At 44.7% G+C, this 20734-nt stretch overlaps 2 protein-coding genes across 2 annotated transcripts in view; both read right to left on the bottom strand.

Moving 5' to 3' along the window:
- Positions 1 to 27: 27 nt before the first annotated feature.
- Positions 28 to 9170, bottom strand: eif2b5 (eukaryotic translation initiation factor 2B, subunit 5 epsilon). Its single transcript, XM_053630004.1, has 16 exons — positions 8985 to 9170; positions 8423 to 8547; positions 8144 to 8329; positions 7869 to 8046; positions 6316 to 6396; positions 6112 to 6189; positions 5639 to 5951; positions 5367 to 5512; positions 5085 to 5232; positions 3738 to 3839; positions 3520 to 3627; positions 3076 to 3166; positions 2546 to 2669; positions 1099 to 1224; positions 761 to 871; positions 28 to 592 (listed from the first exon to the last, which is right to left on the bottom strand). Exons 1-16 carry the CDS (start codon positions 9132 to 9134, stop codon positions 533 to 535), a joined length of 2127 nt encoding a protein of 708 aa, XP_053485979.1. The 5' UTR covers positions 9135 to 9170; the 3' UTR covers positions 28 to 532.
- Positions 9171 to 13971: 4801 nt separating this feature from the next.
- The window catches only part of acap2a (ArfGAP with coiled-coil, ankyrin repeat and PH domains 2a), a 20300-nt gene continuing 13537 nt past the window's right edge, over positions 13972 to 20734 (bottom strand). Inside the window, exons 16-24 of the mRNA XM_053630028.1 lie at positions 18231 to 18300; positions 18010 to 18104; positions 17573 to 17766; positions 17326 to 17427; positions 16888 to 16977; positions 16602 to 16804; positions 16371 to 16480; positions 16038 to 16148; positions 13972 to 15057 (exon numbers count right to left, since the gene is read on the bottom strand). Coding sequence (XP_053486003.1) covers positions 14919 to 15057; positions 16038 to 16148; positions 16371 to 16480; positions 16602 to 16804; positions 16888 to 16977; positions 17326 to 17427; positions 17573 to 17766; positions 18010 to 18104; positions 18231 to 18300 — 1114 coding nt within the window. The 3' untranslated portion in view covers positions 13972 to 14918. The remainder of the gene's footprint in view (positions 15058 to 16037; positions 16149 to 16370; positions 16481 to 16601; positions 16805 to 16887; positions 16978 to 17325; positions 17428 to 17572; positions 17767 to 18009; positions 18105 to 18230; positions 18301 to 20734) is intronic.

The raw sequence follows: 20734 nt of genomic DNA, 5'->3' as shown, positions 1-20734 counted from the left end.
ATTAAAACAAAGCACTAATTAGTGTGAAAATCAGCTGTGATTTACATCATGTGCTCCACTTCAGCTTCAGATCAGATTAGCAAAGCGACCTCTGCTACATCTTTCCAAGCTTTATTTTTTATTCCTAACAGTAATGTCTCCTTCCCAGAATTCCTTGCTCTGAACACATCGAAGACCTGACGTTATCTCCTCTGATCTTCCACAAACTCTGTACAAACTCCGGATAAATAAACACACACGCTCTTTCATTTCTTCAGACTTTAAACAGGTCTCACAGCTGCCACTCGAAATATAGGAATATTACACATCATATTTCACTCATCAGGGTCACAGGGTCAAAGGTCGTGTCCAACAATAACTCACACAGCTAAAGCGGTTTTACAAAAGCATCATGAAGCAGGATTAAGTGCTAATAAACACGTCACGTGTGTTAACATCACGTTTCTCTCGTTAGCTTGGTTAATTATCAGATAGACAGTTCTGCTTCTCTCTCACACACACACACACACACACACACAGAGGGATGTGGTGTTCAGTCATCTCCCTCTGAAGACTCCTCGGCCTCCTCCAACCACTGGATGAACTTCAGCAGCTGCACACAGTCACCACAGCAGATGTTTATTATTTCTCTCCTTATACAACATCTACAACATCTGTGTGTTACAAACTACAATACAATCTTCATCTTATTATTATTACTACATGGAGTAAAGTCTACAGACAGTGCAAAGTGGACTACATCTCCCAGTCAGTGTCTCACCCCCAGGTTCCTGCGCAGGGTTTTACTCCTCTCTGTCTGTGCTCCCTGAGAGAACCAGCGCATAATGGAGTCCTCATCCAGAATCTCCAACTGGTACACACTCATCAACACCTACATCACACACACACACACACACACACACACACACACACACACACACACACACACACACACACACACACACAGGGCTGAACCACTGTACACTACTGCACTGCACATACAGGGATGTGGGTGGGTGTGGCTTCTTTATATTGGGTGTGGTTTTATAGGTGTGGCTATTTGTAATGGGTGTGGTTTAGTGTTGTAGGTGTGGTTTAGTGTCGAGGGCGTGGCTTTACCTTGGCGAGGGCAGGCCAGTATGCGTCATGCTCCATGAACACCTCCTCCAGAGTGGAGAGACAGTGTGTGTGATCCTGAGGTCGCTTCACGTAGTTCTTAAACACCGGAGCCCACTTCTTCAACAACTACACACACACACACACACAAACTTTATCTGTCTTCCTTTCTCAGCAATAAGCCATCAGACACAGAGCACTTGTCAGATATCTACTGAAATCATCTATATTAATGCACAGGCAGACAGACAGAGAGACAGGCAGAGAAACAGACAGACTCACTGGCAGTAGTAGAGAGGAGTACTGAGCTGTGGTGACGTACAGACAGACAGAGAGACAGACAGAGAGACAGACAGAGAGACAGACAGAGAGACAGACAGAGAGACAGACAGACTCACGGGCAGTAGTAGAGAGGAGTACTGAGCTGTGGTGACGTACAGACAGACAGAGAGACAGACAGACAGAGAGAGAGACAGACAGACTCACAGGCAGTAGTAGAGAGGAGTACTGAGTTGTGGTGATCTACAGACAGACAGAGAGACAGACAGAGAGACAGACAGACTCACGGGCAGTAGTAGAGAGGAGTACTGAGCTGTGGTGACGTACAGACAGACAGAGAGACAGACAGACAGAGAGAGAGACAGACAGAGAGAGAGACAGACAGATAGACAGACAGACTCACAGGCAGTAGTAGAGAGGAGTACTGAGCTGTGGTGATCTACAGACAGACAGAGAGACAGACAGAGAGACAGACAGAGAGACAGACAGACTCACGGGCAGTAGTAGAGAGGAGTACTGAGCTGTGGTGATCTACAGACAGACAGAGAGACAGACAGAGAGACAGACAGAGAGACAGACAGACTCACGGGCAGTAGTAGAGAGGAGTACTGAGCTGTGGTGACGTACAGACAGACAGAGAGACAGACAGACAGAGAGAGAGACAGACAGACTCACAGGCAGTAGTAGAGAGGAGTACTGAGTTGTGGTGATCTACAGACAGACAGAGAGACAGACAGAGAGACAGACAGACTCACGGGCAGTAGTAGAGAGGAGTACTGAGCTGTGGTGACGTACAGACAGACAGAGAGACAGACAGACAGAGAGAGAGACAGACAGAGAGAGAGACAGACAGATAGACAGACAGACTCACAGGCAGTAGTAGAGAGGAGTACTGAGCTGTGGTGATCTACAGACAGACAGAGAGACAGACAGAGAGACAGACAGAGAGACAGACAGACTCACGGGCAGTAGTAGAGAGGAGTACTGAGCTGTGGTGATCTACAGACAGACAGAGAGACAGACAGAGAGACAGACAGAGAGACAGACAGACTCACGGGCAGTAGTAGAGAGGAGTACTGAGCTGTGGTGATCTACAGACAGACAGAGAGACAGACAGAGAGACAGACAGAGAGACAGACAGAGAGACAGACAGAGAGACAGACAGACTCACGGGCAGTAGTAGAGAGGAGTACTGAGCTGCAGTGATGTGAGCTCCATGCTGTTGGAAAGGAAACTCCAGAACCACTTTAGTGAGAATCTGCATCACCTCCTTCAGAGAGATATTATACGCGTACCTGTAAAATAATAATAATAATAATAATAATAATAATAATAATGTTAGCACCTGGAACTGATTATTTCCCTTTAACACGTCCCTGAGTGTTTTATTCCCCTGACACTACACACCCATTCCTCTTACACCAGCGTTCATGTGTAATCTTCTGTTTATTATCAGTGGAGCGCCCGCTGTACACGCCCCGTGAACAAGCTGTTACTACAGTAACCGTACCGTATCAGAACGAGTGCATTAATATAAACCTGCACTATTGTCAGAGCTGCTGATATTGAGAATTAATCACCACCTGACCAATCACAATCCAGAACTCCGCAGCACTGTGGTGTAAAGATATTTAAAACACAACCTCAGAGTGGAGCCCAGCCAATCACAGCGCAGCGTGTCTGAACATCAGCATGACTCACTTGAGAGAGTTTATCTCCAGAACCAGATTATCACAGCCGATGTTCTCCTCCAGACCTCGCTGCAGAGTGCCGAGAACCTCGTTCTGAAACACTGACACACACACACACACACACACAAAATTACACCTGAATGTGAACAGAAACTCTAACTCTACACACAGCTTTTAAAAAGCATTTAGCATCAGCTTATCACGGTTACCATGGCAACAGTGTCTGAAACAGCATGCCGCACTAGCATGCTTAACAATATGCTACATGTTGCTATTAACAATTATTTTAAGATACCAGAGGGCTACTGGTTACCATGACAACTATCACTACATGTCTACATAGTGCACAGTCTTGATTTAAGCAGACAGTGTTTAAAACAGCTGACCTGAAACAGCAGTCTGTTGTCATGGTCACCATACTGTATGAATTGGGACACAGCCAGCGTGTCAGTACCTTTAACATCATCGAGCTCGGGCGAATCAGAACGGCTCCCAGGGTCATGTGACCCTTCACTGGCCTCGCTCTCCGACTCACTGTCAGGATCGGACTTCAGAACCAGACCTGCGCACGCACACACACATCTTTCATATAGAAGTGTGTGTGTATGTATGTATGTATGTATGCATGCATGCATGCATGCATGCATGTGTGTGTGTGTGTCTGTGTGTTACCCCAGATGCACTGTGTTAGCTCCTCCTCCTCCGCATCATCAACGCTGCTGTTCTTCCACAGGTAGCCCCGCCCCTCAGACCCCACCTCAGCCGGGTTATACGCTAAACAACACAAACAAGTAAACAAAACATTTTTACTTTTGTGTAATTGTTTGACCAATCAGAGATCTGCACTATTTTAGCTCTGCCCCCACATCTCCCAATTATGGGGTACCCTTGTGTTTGGTCTTGTGGACTATACAGGTGGGTGTGTGTGTGTGTGTGTAACCTTGTGTTTGGTCTTGTGGACTATACAGGTGTGAGTGTGGGTGTGTGTGTGTGTACCCTTGTGTTTGGTCTTGTGGACTATACAGGTGGGTGTGTGTGTGTGTAACCTTGTGTTTGGTCTTGTGGACTATAGAGGTGTGAGTGTGGGTGTGTGTGTGTACACCCTTGTGTTTGGTCTTGTGGACTATACAGGTGTGAGTGTGGGTGTGTGTGTGTACACCCTTGTGTTTGGTCTTGTGGACTAAACAGGTGTGTGTGTGTGTGTGTGTACCCTTGTGTTTGGTCTTGTGGACTATACAGGTGTGTGTGTGTGTAACCTTGTGTTTGGTCTTGTGGACTATAGAGGTGTGAGTGTGGGTGTGTGTGTGTACCCTTGTGTTTGGTCTTGTGGACTATAGAGGTGTGAGTGTGGGTGTGTGTGTGTACCCTTGTGTTTGGTCTTGTGGACTATACAGGTGTGTGTGTGTGTGTGTGTGTGTACACCCTTGTGTTTGGTCTTGTGGACTATACAGGTGTGTGTGTGTGTGTGTGTACCCTTGTGTTTGGTCTTGTGGACTATACAGGTGTGAATATGGGTGGGTGTGTGTGTACCCTTGTGTTTGGTCTTGTGGACTATACAGGTGTGTGTGTGTGTGTGTGTAACCTTGTGTTTGGTCTTGTGGACTATACAGGTGTGTGTGTGTGTGTGTGTAACCTTGTGTTTGGTCTTGTGGACTATAGAGGTGTGAGTGTGGGTGTGTGTGTGTACCCTTGTGTTTGGTCTTGTGGACTATACAGGTGTGTGTGTGTGTGTGTGTAACCTTGTGTTTGGTCTTGTGGACTATAGAGGTGTGAGTGTGGGTGTGTGTGTGTACCCTTGTGTTTGGTCTTGTGGACTATAGAGGTGTGAGTGTGGGTGTGTGTGTGTACCCTTGTGTTTGGTCTTGTGGACTATACAGGTGTGAGTGTGGGTGTGTGTGTGTACACCCTTGTGTTTGGTCTTGTGGACTATACAGGTGTGTGTGTGTGTGTGTGTGTACCCTTGTGTTTGGTCTTGTGGACTATACAGGTGTGAATATGGGTGGGTGTGTGTGTGTGCACCCTTGTGTTTGGTCTTGTCTTTATGGACACTGATGTCATTATCGTCACTCAGGAACTCATCTTCATCATCGTCTTCCTCCTCCTCGTCTGGGTGATGCAGAGACACGACCGTCCCCTCGGGGAGAGACACGCCCGGCCCCACCACCACCTACACACAAGGAGTAAAGGTCAAAGGTCAGGGGGTAAAGTCAAAAAGTTATACGGTGATAGTATCAGGAATGTCAGGATCTACAGCGCAGTGTGAGTGTGTGTGTGTGTGTGTGTGAGTGTGTGTGGTCTTACGCTGTAGGCGAGCACACACTGTGGTTTGAGTGTGACTCCGTGTTTCACCTCCACGCCGTCACAGATCACAGACTGACGAACCGTCACACCGTCACCAATAGCAACATTGTTCCAGATAAACGCTCGGTCCAACACCACGCCGTCGCCTAGGAAACACACACACACACACCCCAGCCAATCAGAGTGCCACACTGAACAGTAGGCATGTCTCCTTGCATACAAACAGGAAGAGAGAGCGAAACAGGAAGTGAGAGTGAAACGGGAAGTGTTACCGATGCGACAGTTGGCCCCGATCACGGTGTTTGATAGGCTGCAGTTGGCGCCGATCACTGTGTTTCGTCCAATCAGAACGTTTTCCTCCATCAGGCTGCCGTGTCCCAGGCCGACGCCCACTTCACGATAAACGTTGTGGCGCGAGTGTGTGCAGCTCCGCCCCTCTTCATCTGAGAAGTTAGCCTCCGGGGTGATGGGATACGCCCAGCGGCCAATCAGATCGCAGGACACAGAGTCGTACATGTGCAGGTTGGAGACGCGTGCGCCGTAGCCATCTTTACTCACGTACATGTGGATCTGATTCCCCAGAATCTGACAGGAAACAGGAAGTAGCGTTCAGTTACCCTGAACTACACCAAGCTGTTTATAAATAACAACACTTCAGGATATTTATTCATGCAGCTCACTGTACAGAGACACTAACTCGCTAACACGCTATCTGACTAGCATGATAATGGAGGTAAGAGCTGACCTCCTCGTTGACGAGAATCCCACGTACGAAGTCGTTCCTGGTCTGATAGTCGAAGTTATCCGTGAAGAGTTCAGCCACCTGAGGAACAGCCGGAAATATTACACTCACACTGTTACAGCTGTGATAAAACACACACGGAGGAGTGTGTGTGTGTGTGTGTGTGTGTGTGTGTGCGCGTGCGTGCGAGGTGCAGAGTAAACACACCTGTGGGGAACAGATACTGATGTGGCAGTCCAGCAGGTCATGACGGACCTCAAACTCGTCACTGCCACTGTGGAAAATATTCTGTAATAAACAAAGGCTTCATTAACGTCAGGTGTTAATCTGCACTGTGGGCGTGTCCCAAACCACACACCCTACTCACTACATAGTGCGTATAAAAGTCTACACACCCCTGTTAAAACTGCAGGTATTTGTCATGTAGGAAAATTCAAATCTTTATCCACCTTTAACGTGGAAAACAAACAGAAATGTTTTAGGGGGAAATAAGAAAATAGGAAAAAAAAAGAAGTAAAATAGCCTGGTTGCATAAGTAAGTGCACCCTTTTATAATGGTCATGTGACTGCCCTCAGAATGAACCAGTCACATTCAGTCTCATGGTCAACAGAACTTATCATACAGCTGTCATCACTGAAGTGATTCTGATTAACACCAAATAAAGATCAGCTGTTTCTCTACAAGTTTCTTCATATCATCTTGGTTTCATCCGACTGCTGAAGCTGAAAAGGTATCGATCAGGAATGGTTCAAAAGAATTTCCAAAACATCAGATGTACCATGGAACACGTTGATGATGGCCTTCACAAGTGGAGAAAACAGAGCTCCACAGTGACATCACCAAGAACAGGACATCCCTCCAACATTCACAAAAGGAGAAGACAAAATCTTACCAGGGAGGCTACCAAGAGACCTACAGGAACATTAAAGGAACTGCAGGAACATCTGGCGAGTACTAATCAATCTCTCGTATTCTTCATGTCTGGGCGATGGGGTGGGAGGGGCTAGACCTATGTCATGAAAAAAACATCCAAGCTCAAATAAATCATCCCAAACCATGTGGCAAAATGTGTTTTGGTCTGATGAGAGCAAGGCAGAAGCTTCTGGGCATAATTCAAAAAGATATGTTTGGTACAAAAACAAGACAGCTTATCACCAAGAGAATCATACCCACGGTGAAGCACGGTGGTGGCAGCATCATGCTATAGAGTTGCTTCTCTTCACAAAATCTGAAAATAATTTCACCTTACAGCATGATAACAACCCAAAGCACGAATCCACATCAACAACAAAGCAACAGAAGCAGAAGAAGAGTTTCGTAATGTCACAGTCAGAGCTCAGATCTAGATCCTGTGGAAGGACCTGAAGAGGATGGTGTACAGGAGATCCCCTCACTATCTGATAGAGCTGGAGCATTTGTGAAAGGAAGAGTAGAATAAAAGTGGGTAGACTCTTACCCAAAATACTGACTGCTTTATAATCTGTTAGTGAAGGGGTGTGTATACTTATACACACAGATTATTGTACGTGTCCCCCTAAATCGTTTCTATTATTTTTCCACTGGAACGTTGTTGGTTGTTGTTTCACAGTAAAGGTGTAGAAATATCTGACGTGATTTATCTCATGTTCATTTGTACATCACAAACGCCTAGTAATACCGGGGGGGGGGGGTTGGGATAGCGCACACAGACGAACACCATCATCGGGCCATGGTAGGCGTGTTCCAAACCACACCCCTTATTTACAGTTTATGTAGTTACCATGGGGAAGTGGACCTTCTTCAGTCCCTGTGTTTTCTGATAGTGGAGCACTCGGTTACTCTTGGTATCTACGGCGACAATGACATCATCCTCGTCACAGCGAGTCCGGTTGCCGGGTGACGACTCTCTGAAAATCATGGTCATCACCGAGATGTTCTTCTCCTGTTTACGCCTCAGTCTGGAGAGAGAGAGAGAGATTAAATAGCAGTACATTTATAAAATACAGATAAACCAACAACCATATTACAGACTAAATAACACACACACACACGTACATGTGCTGCTGCAGGGCGTGGGACAGGTCGATGTTGGACACCACGTCTCCGTACACCAGGATGAAGTCGGAACGGACGAGGGATTTGGCGTCCACGTCCCTCAGCACGTCTCCCAGGGAGCGGTACAGGTCTGACGTGATGATGTGTACCGTGTTCGGAGAGCTGGGACGACACCACTTCGACTTCCTGTACAATCACACACAATGTCCTTCAAACTGTGACCATCAGAGAGAGAGAGAGAGAGAGAGAGAGAGAGAGAGAGTAAATACAGCGTCTCACAGCAGATGGTCCTTTATCTTGTTGGACATCCAGCAGCAGAAAACGAAGGTCTCCTGCACGCCTGTAGAAGTCAGGAACTCCAGAGTGTAGTCGATCATGGAGACGTTGGCCAGGGGCAGGAGAGCCTGAGGGACACACACACACACACACACACACACACACTTACACTGTGTTTTGTGTGATAAGGAAAACAGTGTGTGTTACAGCATGTTTGTGTGTGTGTCAACAGTGTAGGTTACACTTTGTGCATGTTACAGTGTGTGTGTGTGTGTGTGTTTTATTGACGGTAAATAAACCAAGTAATCATAAGACTGTGTATGAAACTGGAGCAAACCAACCCTTCCTGAACAGAGGGGGAGATCAGTCATATGACCACCATCTACACCTACAACAGCTCTCTGATGGCTCTGCGCCTACAGGTGTTACATCAGACATTTAAAAACAGACTGCTGGCTAACTCCTCACTCTGATTGGTCAGTGGGTGCAGGGAGGCGGGGCCTGTACAGGAACGGCTGTGTGGAGCACTTAGCATAGCGCGGTGATGAAGCGGTTATAAACTCACCCTCGGCTGGTCTTTAGTGATGGGAAAGAATCTCCGGTTGAAGCTGTCGGCGATCAGCACGGCCTGGAGCGGCTGTTCCTCCTCATCCTGCTCCCCGGAGCCGCTTTTCCTCCCCACACGGTTCTGCTGCTTCCCTGCTCTCGCCGCCATGTTGCTTCTGACGTCACACAGAGCTACGGGACGTCAACGAGGGCAAAAAGAACGACGAGCGTCCAATACAAACTTCCTGTCTGTGACAGATACTGTAGAAAACATATTTATTTGTTTATTAGTTATATTTATATTGTTTATTTAACTCGTTTCCAAGCGAATAAATGTTTACGTTTATATATAAAAAGATTAATAAAACTAATTAAAAAAATTAATTAAAAAAAGCATCCTGTTAAAATCATTACTGGAATGTGGTTTAAATGCCTCCTTTTTCTTTGATATGTTTGTTTATAAATAATCATGCTACAAGCAATATTTTTTACTTATAAACTGTCTATATTGTGAAATATTCATGTTTACTGATTAAGATTCCTTTTCTGGAGTACAGCCCTGTTTAGACCCATAAATAAATACAATATAAAATAAAAAACAGGACACAGCTGGTCTGCTAACAACTCAAGATGTTTATTAAAGTGCAGATTGAAAAAAATAAACTGGAGAAAAAGTAAAAAGGCACAGATTGTGGAGTTTCAGCTGGATCAGAACCAGGAGGAGAACTTGTTCATGGTCTCCAGTGCAGTAACACGACAGCTCGGTTCCGTCCCAATAACTTCACCCCGGATCAAACTGTCAGCCCTTACACACTCAGTGTGGAGGATTATTAGAACACAACAGCAGCTGAGATCCCTTTAATACAACAATGCTCGACTCCAGGTTCTCATAAACATTACTAAATACTTAAAGAATTATCCAGAACCTTCTGAGACGTAACAGGTTCTTCTGAGTCTGTTCTTCTTTCACACATATTCACAGTTAAATACAGGAAATAATGTTAATGTGATTAAATACCACTAATAAAACAGAATAATTGGACACTGAGAGAACGTTTCAGTTTTACATAAACAGTGACTTGCAGCTTCAATATACATTTCATCCAAAACTCTAGAACCCGGGTCCAGTTAGTGTCTAAAACTTCACCCATAATAAGGCTCCACAGCCAAACATCACAACTCTAACTCTAAGTAAACGTACCCTGTAAACTCAACAAAATGTCAGGTGATCCTTCTGAAAAAATTATAAAGGAACTAGTACACTTTAAAAAGCGGTTCTCAAAGGTTCCTTGGATGGTGAAGTGTTTTTAGTTTCCCAAAGAGGTTCTGTTTGGACCGCTATACGTTGTACTTGGATGGTTGTGGGTTCCAATTTCCTAAATCATACTATTTGGATGGTTAATGGTTCTAAGCTTGCTGAAGTAGATCCATTTAGTTGGTTCTAACTTCAAGGGTTATCCAACTGGATCCATACAAGAACCTTTTATGATTTATCTTTCTTTGTAAGAGTGTAATTAATAATAAGACATTTATCTTGCTAGTTTATTAATATGACTTGTCACTCCCAGTCACGGTGAACGGAACTATCTAGCTAATATTACTGCAGTTCTTCCCAAATCTCATCTATCTACCATGAAAGTCCTAGTTTCTGGTGAAGTGAACCACTGGACAAGAGTCTGGAGGGATATTTTATATTTCAGACATTTTTAGTCAAAGGCAGTTAGCATTAGGGGTGAAGTCTGATCAGCCTTACAGAACATGTGGGCAGGGCTTACTCACTACCCTGCCAGTTATATAGTCACAGTATTAAAAATAAGCTGTTATTACAGTGATATGTACAGAGCACTGATGCATTGTGGGATATTGAAGCTGTAAAGGTCACTGTGTACATTCATATACATTCAATAACATAAACAACAGACTGTAAGTTAAATCTCTACATTTGTTCCTCCACTCTTCTGTTAGCAGTGAATATTTTAAACAAATGACATCTAAAAATGGTCTTTAAACAGATGTGCCTTCAGGAGTAAATATAGGCCTATAATGACCCAGGTACATAGAAATTCAGCTTTATCAGCACTCAGGAGTGATTATATACAGCAAATCACACTCGGGCCTGAAACACACCTAAACATCCATCCATCCATCTTCTACCGCTTACTCCTTCTTCAGGGTCGCGGGGGAACCTGGAGCCAATCCCAGGGAGCATCGGGCACAAGGCGGGGTACACCCTGGACAGGGTGCCAATCCATCGCAGGGCACAATCACACACACTCACACACCCATTCATACACTACGGACAATTTAGACATGCCAATCAGCCTACCATGCATGTCTTTGGACTGGGGGAGGAAACCGGAGTACCCGGAGGAAACCCCCACAGCACGGGGAGAACATGCAAACTCCACACACACAGGGCCCCGGCAGGAATCGAATCCTGGACCCTGGTGGTGTGAGGCGAACGTGCTAACCACTAAGCCACCGTGCGCCCTCACACCTAAACAATGATGCTAAATTCAACATGAGTGCTTATTAACTAATAACTAATAACCCCCCATCCTGAAGGTGGCGCTGCAGGATTCATCAGTCACTCCAACCTTAATCTAGTGTTTAATAATATAGTCTAAATAAAACATTCTGCTCATGAAGAGTTGAATTGTTGGAGGGACAAAATAAATATTAAAGTCTAAAACAAGATATTAAAAATATATTTTAGTACTTGTGTACAGATGCAACACAATAAGAAAGAAAGGAAGAAAGAAAGAAAGAAAGAAAGGAAGGAAGGAAGGAAGGAAGAAAAAGAAAGAAAGAAGGGAAGGGGAGAGAACAGAAAGTGTGAGAAAAATCAAGCAATAAGACAGTAGAGGGAAAATAAAGCATAATTAAAAAAATCAAAACAAAGAAAGAAGAAACATGGAGAATGATATAGGAAAGAGGTTGAAAAGACAGATAAAAAGAAAGAAAGAAGAGAAAGTATTTTTTAAATCTCTCGCTCTCTCTCTCTGCCCAGAGTTGTAATGAAGCTGCTAATTGGTCAGCTGCTGTAACGCCCACTATGACATCATCATCATCATCATCATTAAGTCGGAATTTAATCAAACAGGAGAGAGAGAGAGAGAGAGAGAGAGAGCTTCCTCCTGTCATTATGTGCTACAGCGTCTCCTAGTGCCAATGTTCAGAATTAAAAAGTTCACATTAAAATAAAAAAGAAATCAGGTGACACATTTTACGACAGTGTTTCTGTGTGTGTGTGTGTGTGTGTGAGAGAGAGAGTCCAGTGTGTTTCAGGCCTTTAGCATATTTTAATAACAGCATGTGCCATTGTTGTCTAATGTCATGCAGCGTATAGAAGATTAACTACAGAAGAGTCTGAGACATGATGTCCTTGAAGTTGTGCACAGATATCTGATTATTTACAGGATTATAAAACACTACATTACATATAACACATAATCACATCCTCATTAACCAGCTGACCAATCAGCATCCAGCTCGAGGTTGCTGCACATTACATCACAGCCTCATCAACCAGCTGACCAATCAGCATCCAGCTCAAGGTTGCTGCACATTACATCACAGCCTCATCAACCGGGTGACCAATCAGCAACCAGCTCGAGGTTGCAGCACATTACATCACAGCCTCATCAACCAACTGACCAATCAGAATTAAGCTTAAGATAGTCACATGCTTAAGTGTCATGTTTTTAGATTTAATGTCAGACTTTAAGCATAAAAACTGTTTTTATATGAAAGAGATAATGTATGTCCACAGTGTGTGTGTGTGTGTGTGTGTACACAGTGTGTTTGTTACAGTCAAAGGCAAGAATAATTAAGGAAGACTGAATAGTTTATAATTAAGGATGTGCTGATAATCAGTTATACAATACATCACGATACTCAATACCAGAATAAAGTTAATGGCTTTAAAATGACATTCCGGAGTTTTCCACAGCGTCATGAGGACAGCTGTCCTTATTTTGGACACATCTGAAGAAGCATGTGTCTTCTTACAATTTATAAAATGTACAATATCGTGATGATATCGTAAACCGTAATAAAAGGTCAAGAGATTTACAGGATGTAGAAAATCAGGCTCATAATTCTGATATTATGTCTGATATTATACAAAAAAAAAACACAAGATGGGGATTAATGTGTGTTTTTTAAACGGTGTGTGTCGTGCATGTTGTGTGTTTGGTCTCAAACAAGCACCATTAAGGAAAACAGACCACATGACCCAAAATGGTTTCTAACACACCTTCATAGACATCCCTTTATGAGACATGAGTGTACACTTACAACACAAGTACAAGAGTGTGTACCAAAAAATTCTGCATTAATTAATATGTAATTTGAATAATCTCGATATAAAAGTATAAAATAGGGAGTGGAGTCAATGGAAATCAATTAATTTATCACCTGCAGTCTGAAGCCCTGCCCACATGTATATGGATATTTTTTAAAACAGTTTTTACTCAGAGAAATTCCCATCCACACAAACAGCATTTTTAAAATCTTTAAATTCTCTCATTCCCTCCATTCACACAACAACACAAAAACTATCTGAAAACATTCACACAGAGAGAATATGTCATTAAATGTTTAGTCAAACGCCTGGAGAGTAGAGAGCTGCGTGTTGAGCTTTCGGGAAGGAATGTGGAAAAACCGAAAGCGAAATGAAACTGATAGTACAGTGCACAGAGTAACGACCTGAACAAATCCTGTCCTAACACACACAACAGACACGCACAGGTCTTCAAAAATATACCTTGTTTTCCTGTCCACAAGAAAACAGTGAAAATTGTACGATTTCTCCATCATTTCAAAAAGCGATCATTTTCAGTGATGCTAAACGTAGTTTCCATGTGGACGCAGATGGTATGTTTTCAAAAATATCAGTATATTTGTGGGCAGAGCCTGAAAAGCACTTAAGGAAAAGATCCATCCATCCATCTTCTACCGCTTTCTCCTTCTTCAGGGCCACAGGGACACAGGGAACCTGGAGCCTATCCCAGGGAGCATTGGGCACAAGGCGGGGTACACCCTGGACAGGGTGCCAGTCCATCGCAGGGCACAATCACATACACACTCATTCACTACGGACACTTTAGACACACCAACCAGCCTACCATGCATGTCTTTGGACTGGGGGAGGAAACCGGAGTACCCAGAGGAAACCCCGCAGCAAACTCTGCAGACAGAGGGCCCCTGTGGGAATCGAACCCCGGACCCTGAAGGTGTGAGGCGAACGTGCTAACCACTAAGCCGTGCACCCTAAGGAAAAGATACTGTGTGTAAATTAATACCACTGAAAGCAGGTGATAAATTAAATTCTCAAAATTTAATATGACAGTGCCCCCTTGTGGCCATCCTAAACTGTTCTCTCCTAATCTGTACTTAAATTTTCAAACCACAGAGACATCTGGTAGCTCTGGCCCCTTCACTTCCTTAAGCAGCAATGAAACAGCAGCTGATTTGTCCAAGAGGAGTCAACTAAGGGAAAATGGATGATATTAAAAATAGTACTGGAATGTAGCCATATTGAATCTGTCTAATAGTCATGCGTCACATCGTAGTATACATTCTATCGTCAGTATTACGGGAGTTTTATAATATCAGCATCAAGTCAACAGTAGTGTTATGGCAGTGGTGCATCGACGTAAACACACTAACAGGCTAATGCAAAAATTACAACATATACCTTGTCTTATAGTCTGCAACATGCTGTAATACTGCAGCTGTGGTGTTTAGGTCTTAACTGGAGCTGTGTTGATTATTATTTATGATGTTTAGTCATGTGGTAGCACCCATCCAGCTGTGATGGTTATTATTTATGGTGTTTAGTCATGTGGTAGCACCTGTCCAGCTGTGTCGGTTATTATCTATGGTGTTTAGTCATGTGTTAGCACCCGTCCAGCTGTGTTGGATATCATCTATGGCATATAGTCGTGTGTTAACACTCGTCCAGTTGCTGGGCGATGAACTCCTGGATGCACTTCCTATACTGCTCTGAGTGACTGTGAGACTGAAAGTACTGAGTTGGCTGCTCCAGTGACTCCCTCATCTCCTCATTCACCTTCGCCATGCGTAGCCTGAGAGACACAGAGAGAGAGAGAGAGAGAGAGAGAGAGAGAGAGAGAGAGAGAGAGAGAGATATATCATGACCTTCCATCATCTCCTAAACATGTTCAGAAGAAAATTATGTGGAACACTTTTGGGGATTTCAATCTGCTTTATTCCAGATTTACTTCCTGCAACTGTCACAGACCACCACACAACAGTAATGTGGTTAGCTGTTATTAATATCCCAAACTATAAAATCATACAGGGTGGCCTACAGGATGGGCTATAGGATAGACCAGGAGTTCCCAAACTTTTCCAGGGCAAGGCCCTCCATATGGCATTAACATTTGACCGAGGCCCCCCTTTTGCAAGATGTCTTTAAAACACATTAAAAATACAGACTTCTGAATATATCCCCGTTTTTTATTAAATTTATCTTACATCTTTACATTACATTACATTAGGAATTGATTGTGTGTGTGTTTGTCTGTGTGTGGTTGTCTGAGAGTGAGAAAGAAAAAATGATGTATTTATTTATTTTTCACACCAATTGTTGAGGCCCCCTCGGCGCCCCCTGGCGGCCCCCACTTTGAAAACCACTGGGATACGCTATAAGAGGATGGGCTACAGGATTGGCTATAAGAGGATGGGCTATAGGATATACTATAAGAGGATGGGCTATATGAAGATGGGCTATAGGTGGATGGACTAAAGGAGGATGGTCTACAGAAATATGGACTATATGAAGATGGGCTATAGAAGGATAGACTCTGCCTCTCTAAGATACTCTTTTTATACCCAATCATGTTACTGACATGTTGCCAATTAACATCCAGCTGTTTCTTTTTACTAACACTTACTTTAACAGCCTTCTGTTGCCCCGCCCCAACTTTTTTACATTTTACACAGCGTCCATACTTTTTTGGAATTGGGCTTGTAGACTATAGGAGGACGGGCTATAGGAAAATGGACTATAGGAGGATGCTGTGTGTGTGTGTGTTTTGTGTACAGGGTGACGATGTCAGCATTGGTGGTATCCATGGCGATGGACAGTGGACTCCTGCCATCCATATCCGAAACACTCTGACAAGCTCCACGCTTCAGGAACAAACAAACCTGTCTAAAGGAAGAAGAGGAAAAGAAACGGGACATGAGGACAGACACTACCTCTAGTTTAAGGTCGCTAACCCTGTACCTAATATTAATGTGCTAGCCTACTTTTACAATGCTAACAAAAAACACAATGCTCATACGGTTATGCCAATGTTAGGAAGGTTAATACAATGTGACTAATTAATGGCAGGGTGGTGCAGTGTGTGCATATGTCTGTGTGTGTGTATACCCGGTATGTCCCAGCATGGCAGCGTGGTGCAGTGCTCCTCTTCCTCGAGCATCCTGCTGATCAACATTAGCAGAGTTTTGTAGCAGGAACTCACACGGGACTAATGAACCCTGAAAAACACACACACACACACACACACACACACACATAACATTGAAGATGAAGACAGCAGAAATAGTGATATTTATGGCTGGTAACTATTCTTTAAACAGGAAGAGGATTTGCGCTCACCCCCTGTACTGCCTGCATCAGCGGTGTACGGCTCTGATCTTCAGCGTTTGCCCAGTTAACATCTGCACCGAGCGCTAGCGCCTCTGCCATGTCGGCTAAACTGGAGGCACACGAGGCCCAGTACAGCAGCAGACTGGGGGAACACTCCATCACACGGGGAAGAACGGGCGGGGACTCATGCACAGACTCTGCCTCCTGCAGATCTGAAAGATTATTTAGATTTAAATGCAAACTGAACACTGTGAGGCTGTAATGTTGGGTCAGGGTCATAGGTCAGAGGTCATACCTGGTTCACTCAGGCTGGTGTTGGATGAAGAGTTAAGCATCTCTCTGCTTCCATCAGCGCTGGTGTGAATGCCGCTGTCTGCACTCTTCACTGTCTCACACACACACACACACACACACACACACACACACACACACACTACATTAACATGCTTACATCACATTATTGCAATTAAGAATTATTTGTAGTTAAAATTCTTTAAACAAATTAACAAATCATCTTTCACTTTTCATCATCAAATCACTTTTCCCCCTAAACCACTTCCTGTTTGAGAACATCTTAACTGGGAGAGAATGTTTAGAAACCCTAGAAACTACTTCCTGTGAAGGAGTGTTTAGAACCCCTAGAACCCAGTTCCCTTCACTTCCTCTGGAATGACAGAAATATATTAAATTCCTTTCTACTGCCTCTGAATCAGATCCTGAACCCAGTACTTACGGCTCCGGAGCTTTGATGACGTGTCAAAGTAGGAAAAGAGGGAATCGAGCTCATCAGGGCAGAAGAGCGAGTCACGTCGAGCCTCCTGCCCAATGAGGGGCGCTGTTCACCATCCAGAGGACACAAGCATCAACATCAAATATTCAAAATACTATCAACATCTGGTTAGAACAAACTCCGTACGTTCTGGCATTTGGGACACAGCTTGAAATAAATAAATGTATAGGTAGCTGAAAGGTAAACAAACCAGAGGTGTTGGAGGCGGGGCGGATTTTAGGAGTGGGAGGGGGTGGCCGAGGGGGCAGGAACTCCACACTTCCCTTCAGATGCTTGTCATGTTTACTCAGCATCATAACCTTTGACCTTTGCTCCTGAGACTCTTGCTTTCGCACAAACCTCCTCTCCACGTACTTGGCCCGGATGTAGGCCTCGATTTCCTGCCTGGACCACGCACATTCATTATTCAATTTACTTTTTATAAGCCAATGTGGTGGATGTTTAATATACTCATTTTATATTAATATACTGTATTAATCAGCTGTTATTTACAGTCAGATTAATAAAACCCAGACTTTAACACATTCTTCAGCTGCCAAACTCATCTAATAAACTTTCCTCAAGGTGGTCAAAAGGAGTGAACCAAGAGGAAGTGCATGAGCGGGAGTTGAAGGAAGTGTTGAGTACCTGGGGTCTCCAGGCTGTGGTTTCTTCCAGCCCATCTCTCCTCTACGAGCCTCGTAGATCTGATTAATCAGCTCATTACCCAGCTCACACATCAGCTACAACACAAACCACACGTAACAGCAGGTTAAAAGGCATGCTGGGAAATAAACATGCACAATAATGAACATGAATAAGCCAGACAGTACAGTTCTGGAATAGATTTTAGGTCATGTGACGCTCACCTTCAGGAGTTCTGGTTCCCACGAGTCGAGTGTCAGTGATCTCACCTTAGAGTTATGAACTCCTAAACTCCTACAGGACACATCATAAAGTCACATGAAGTGCAGGAGTCTTACTGAGAGTACTGTAGCAGTATTACAGGTGCAGTAGAGGGTGTAGTAGAGGGTGAAGGAGTATTAAAGGTGTAATAGAGGGTGTCATAGAGGGTGGAGAAGTATTAAAGGTGTAATAGTGGGTGTAGTAGAGGGTGAGCAGTATTAAAGGTATAATAGATGGTGTAGTAGAGGGTGAGGGAGTATTAAAGGTGTAGTAGAGGGTGTTGTAAAGGGTGCAGTAAAGGGTGCAGTAGAGGGTGTAATAAAGGGTGCAGTAGAGGGTGTAATAGAGAGTGAAGGAGTATTAAAGGTGCAGTAGAGGGTGTAGTAAAGGGTGCAGTAAAGGGTGCAGTAGAGGGTGTAGTAGAGGATGCAGTAGAGGGTGTAATAAAGGGTGTAATAAAGGGTGCAGTAGAGGGTATAGTAGAGGATGCAGTAGAGGGTGCAGTAGAGGGTATAGTAGAGGATGCAGTAGAGGGTGCAGTAGAGGGTGTAGTAGAGGGTGTAATAGAGGGTATAGTAGAGGATGCAGTAGAGGGTGCAGTAGAGGGTATAGTAGAGGGTGCAGTAGAGGGTGCAGTAGAGGGTGCAGTAGAGGGTGCAGTAGAGGATGCAGTAGAGGGTGCAGTAGAGGGTGCAGTAGAGGGTGTAGTAGAGGATGCAGTAGAGGGTGTAATAAAGGGTGTAATAAAGGGTGCAGTAGAGGGTATAGTAGAGGATGCAGTAGAGGGTGCAGTAGAGGGTATAGTAGAGGATGCAGTAGAGGGTGCAGTAGAGGGTGTAGTAGAGGGTGTAATAGAGGGTATAGTAGAGGATGCAGTAGAGGGTGCAGTAGAGGGTATAGTAGAGGGTGCAGTAGAGGGTGCAGTAGAGGGTGCAGTAGAGGGTATAGTAGAGGATGCAGTAGAGGGTGTAGTAGAGGGTGTAATAGAGGGTATAGTAGAGGATGCAGTAGAGGGTGCAGTAGAGGGTGCAGTAGAGGGTGTAGTAGAGGATGCAGTAGAGGGTGCAGTAGAGGGTATAGTAGAGGATGCAGTAGAGGGTGCAGTAGAGGGTGCAGTAGAGGGTATAGTAGAGGATGCAGTAGAGGGTGTAGTAGAGGGTATAGTAGAGGATGCAGTAGAGGGTGCAGTAGAGGGTATAGTAGAGGATGCAGTAGAGGGTGCAGTAGAGGGTGCAGTAGAGGGTATAGTAGAGGATGCAGTAGAGGGTGTAGTAGAGGGTATAGTAGAGGATGCAGTAGAGGGTGCAGTAGAGGGTGTAATAAAGGGAGTAATAAAGGGTGCAGTAGAGGGTGTAGTAGAAGGTGCTGTAGAGGGTGCAGTAGAGGGTGTACTAGAAGGTGCAGTAGAGGTTTAGTAGAGGGTGCAGGAGAGGGTGCAGTAGAGGGTGTAGTAAAGGGTGTAGTAAAGGGTGCAGTAGAGGGTGCAGTAGAGGGTGTAGTAGAGGGTGTAGTAAAGGGTGCAGGAGATGGTGCAGCAGAGGGTTTTATAAAGGGTGCAGCAGAGGGTGCAGTAGAGGGTGTAGTAGAAGGTGCAGTAGAGGGTGTAGTAGAGGGTTAAGTAGAGGGTGCAGTAGAGGGTGCAGTAGAGGGTGTAGTAGAGGGTGTAGTAGAGGGTGCAGTAGAAGGTGCAGTAGAGGGTGCAGTAGAGGGTGTAGTAGAGGGTGTAGTAGAGGGTGCAGTAGAGGGTGCAGTAGAGGGTGTAGTAGAGGGTGCAGTAGAGGGTGTAGTAGAAGGTGCAGTAGAGGGTGTAGTAGAGGGTTAAGTAGAGGGTTAAGTAGAGGGTGCAGTAGAGGGTGCAGTAGAGGGTGTAGTAGAAGGTGCAGTAGAGGGTGCAGTAGAAGGTGTAGTAGAGGGTGCAGTAAAGGGTGCAGTAGAGGGTGCAGTAGAGGGTTAAGTAGAGGGTGCAGTAGAGGGTGCAGTAGAGGGTGTAGTAAAGGGTGCAGTAGAGGGTGTAGTAGAGGGTGTAGTAGAGGGTGCAGTAGAGGGTGTAGTAAAGGGTGCAGTAGAGGGTTAAGTAGAGGGTGCAGTAGAGGGTGCAGTAGAGGGTGCAGTAGAGGGTGTAGTAGAGGGTGCAGTAGAGGGTGTAGTAAAGGGTGTATAGAGGGTTAAGTAGAGGGTGCAGTAGAGGGTGCAGTAAAGGGTGCAGTAGAGGGTGCAGTAGAGGGTGTAGTAAAGGGTGCAGTAGAGGGTGTAGTAGAGGGTGTAGTAGAGGGTGCAGTAGAGGGTGTAGTAGAGGGTGCAGTAGAGGGTGCAGTAGAGGGTGCAGTAGAGGGTGTAGTAAAGGGTGCAGTAGAGGGTGTAGTAGAGGGTGTAGTAGAGGGTGTAGTAGAGGGTGCAGTAGAGGGTGTAGTAAAGGGTGTAGTAGAGGGTGTAGTAGAGGGTGCAGTAGAGGGTGTAGTAGCTCCAC

This window comes from Ictalurus furcatus, chromosome 7 (genome assembly GCF_023375685.1).
Source record: "Ictalurus furcatus strain D&B chromosome 7, Billie_1.0, whole genome shotgun sequence".
NCBI classification, from domain to species: domain Eukaryota; kingdom Metazoa; phylum Chordata; class Actinopteri; order Siluriformes; family Ictaluridae; genus Ictalurus; species Ictalurus furcatus.
This window is presented reverse-complemented; position numbering and strand designations above follow the sequence as displayed.

Excerpts from the sequence above, each read along its gene's own strand:
- eif2b5 (XM_053630004.1), bottom strand. The coding sequence starts at position 9,134 with ATGGCGGCGAGAGCAGGGAAGCAGCAGAACCGTGTGGGGAGGAAAAGC. Across the intron at positions 3,840-5,084 it reads AGACAAGACCAAACACAAGG|CGTATAACCCGGCTGAGGTG; the intron begins GTGCACACACAC and ends TGTGTTGTTTAG. Across the intron at positions 872-1,098 it reads ACTGGCCTGCCCTCGCCAAG|GTGTTGATGAGTGTGTACCA; the intron begins GTAAAGCCACGC and ends TGTGTGATGTAG.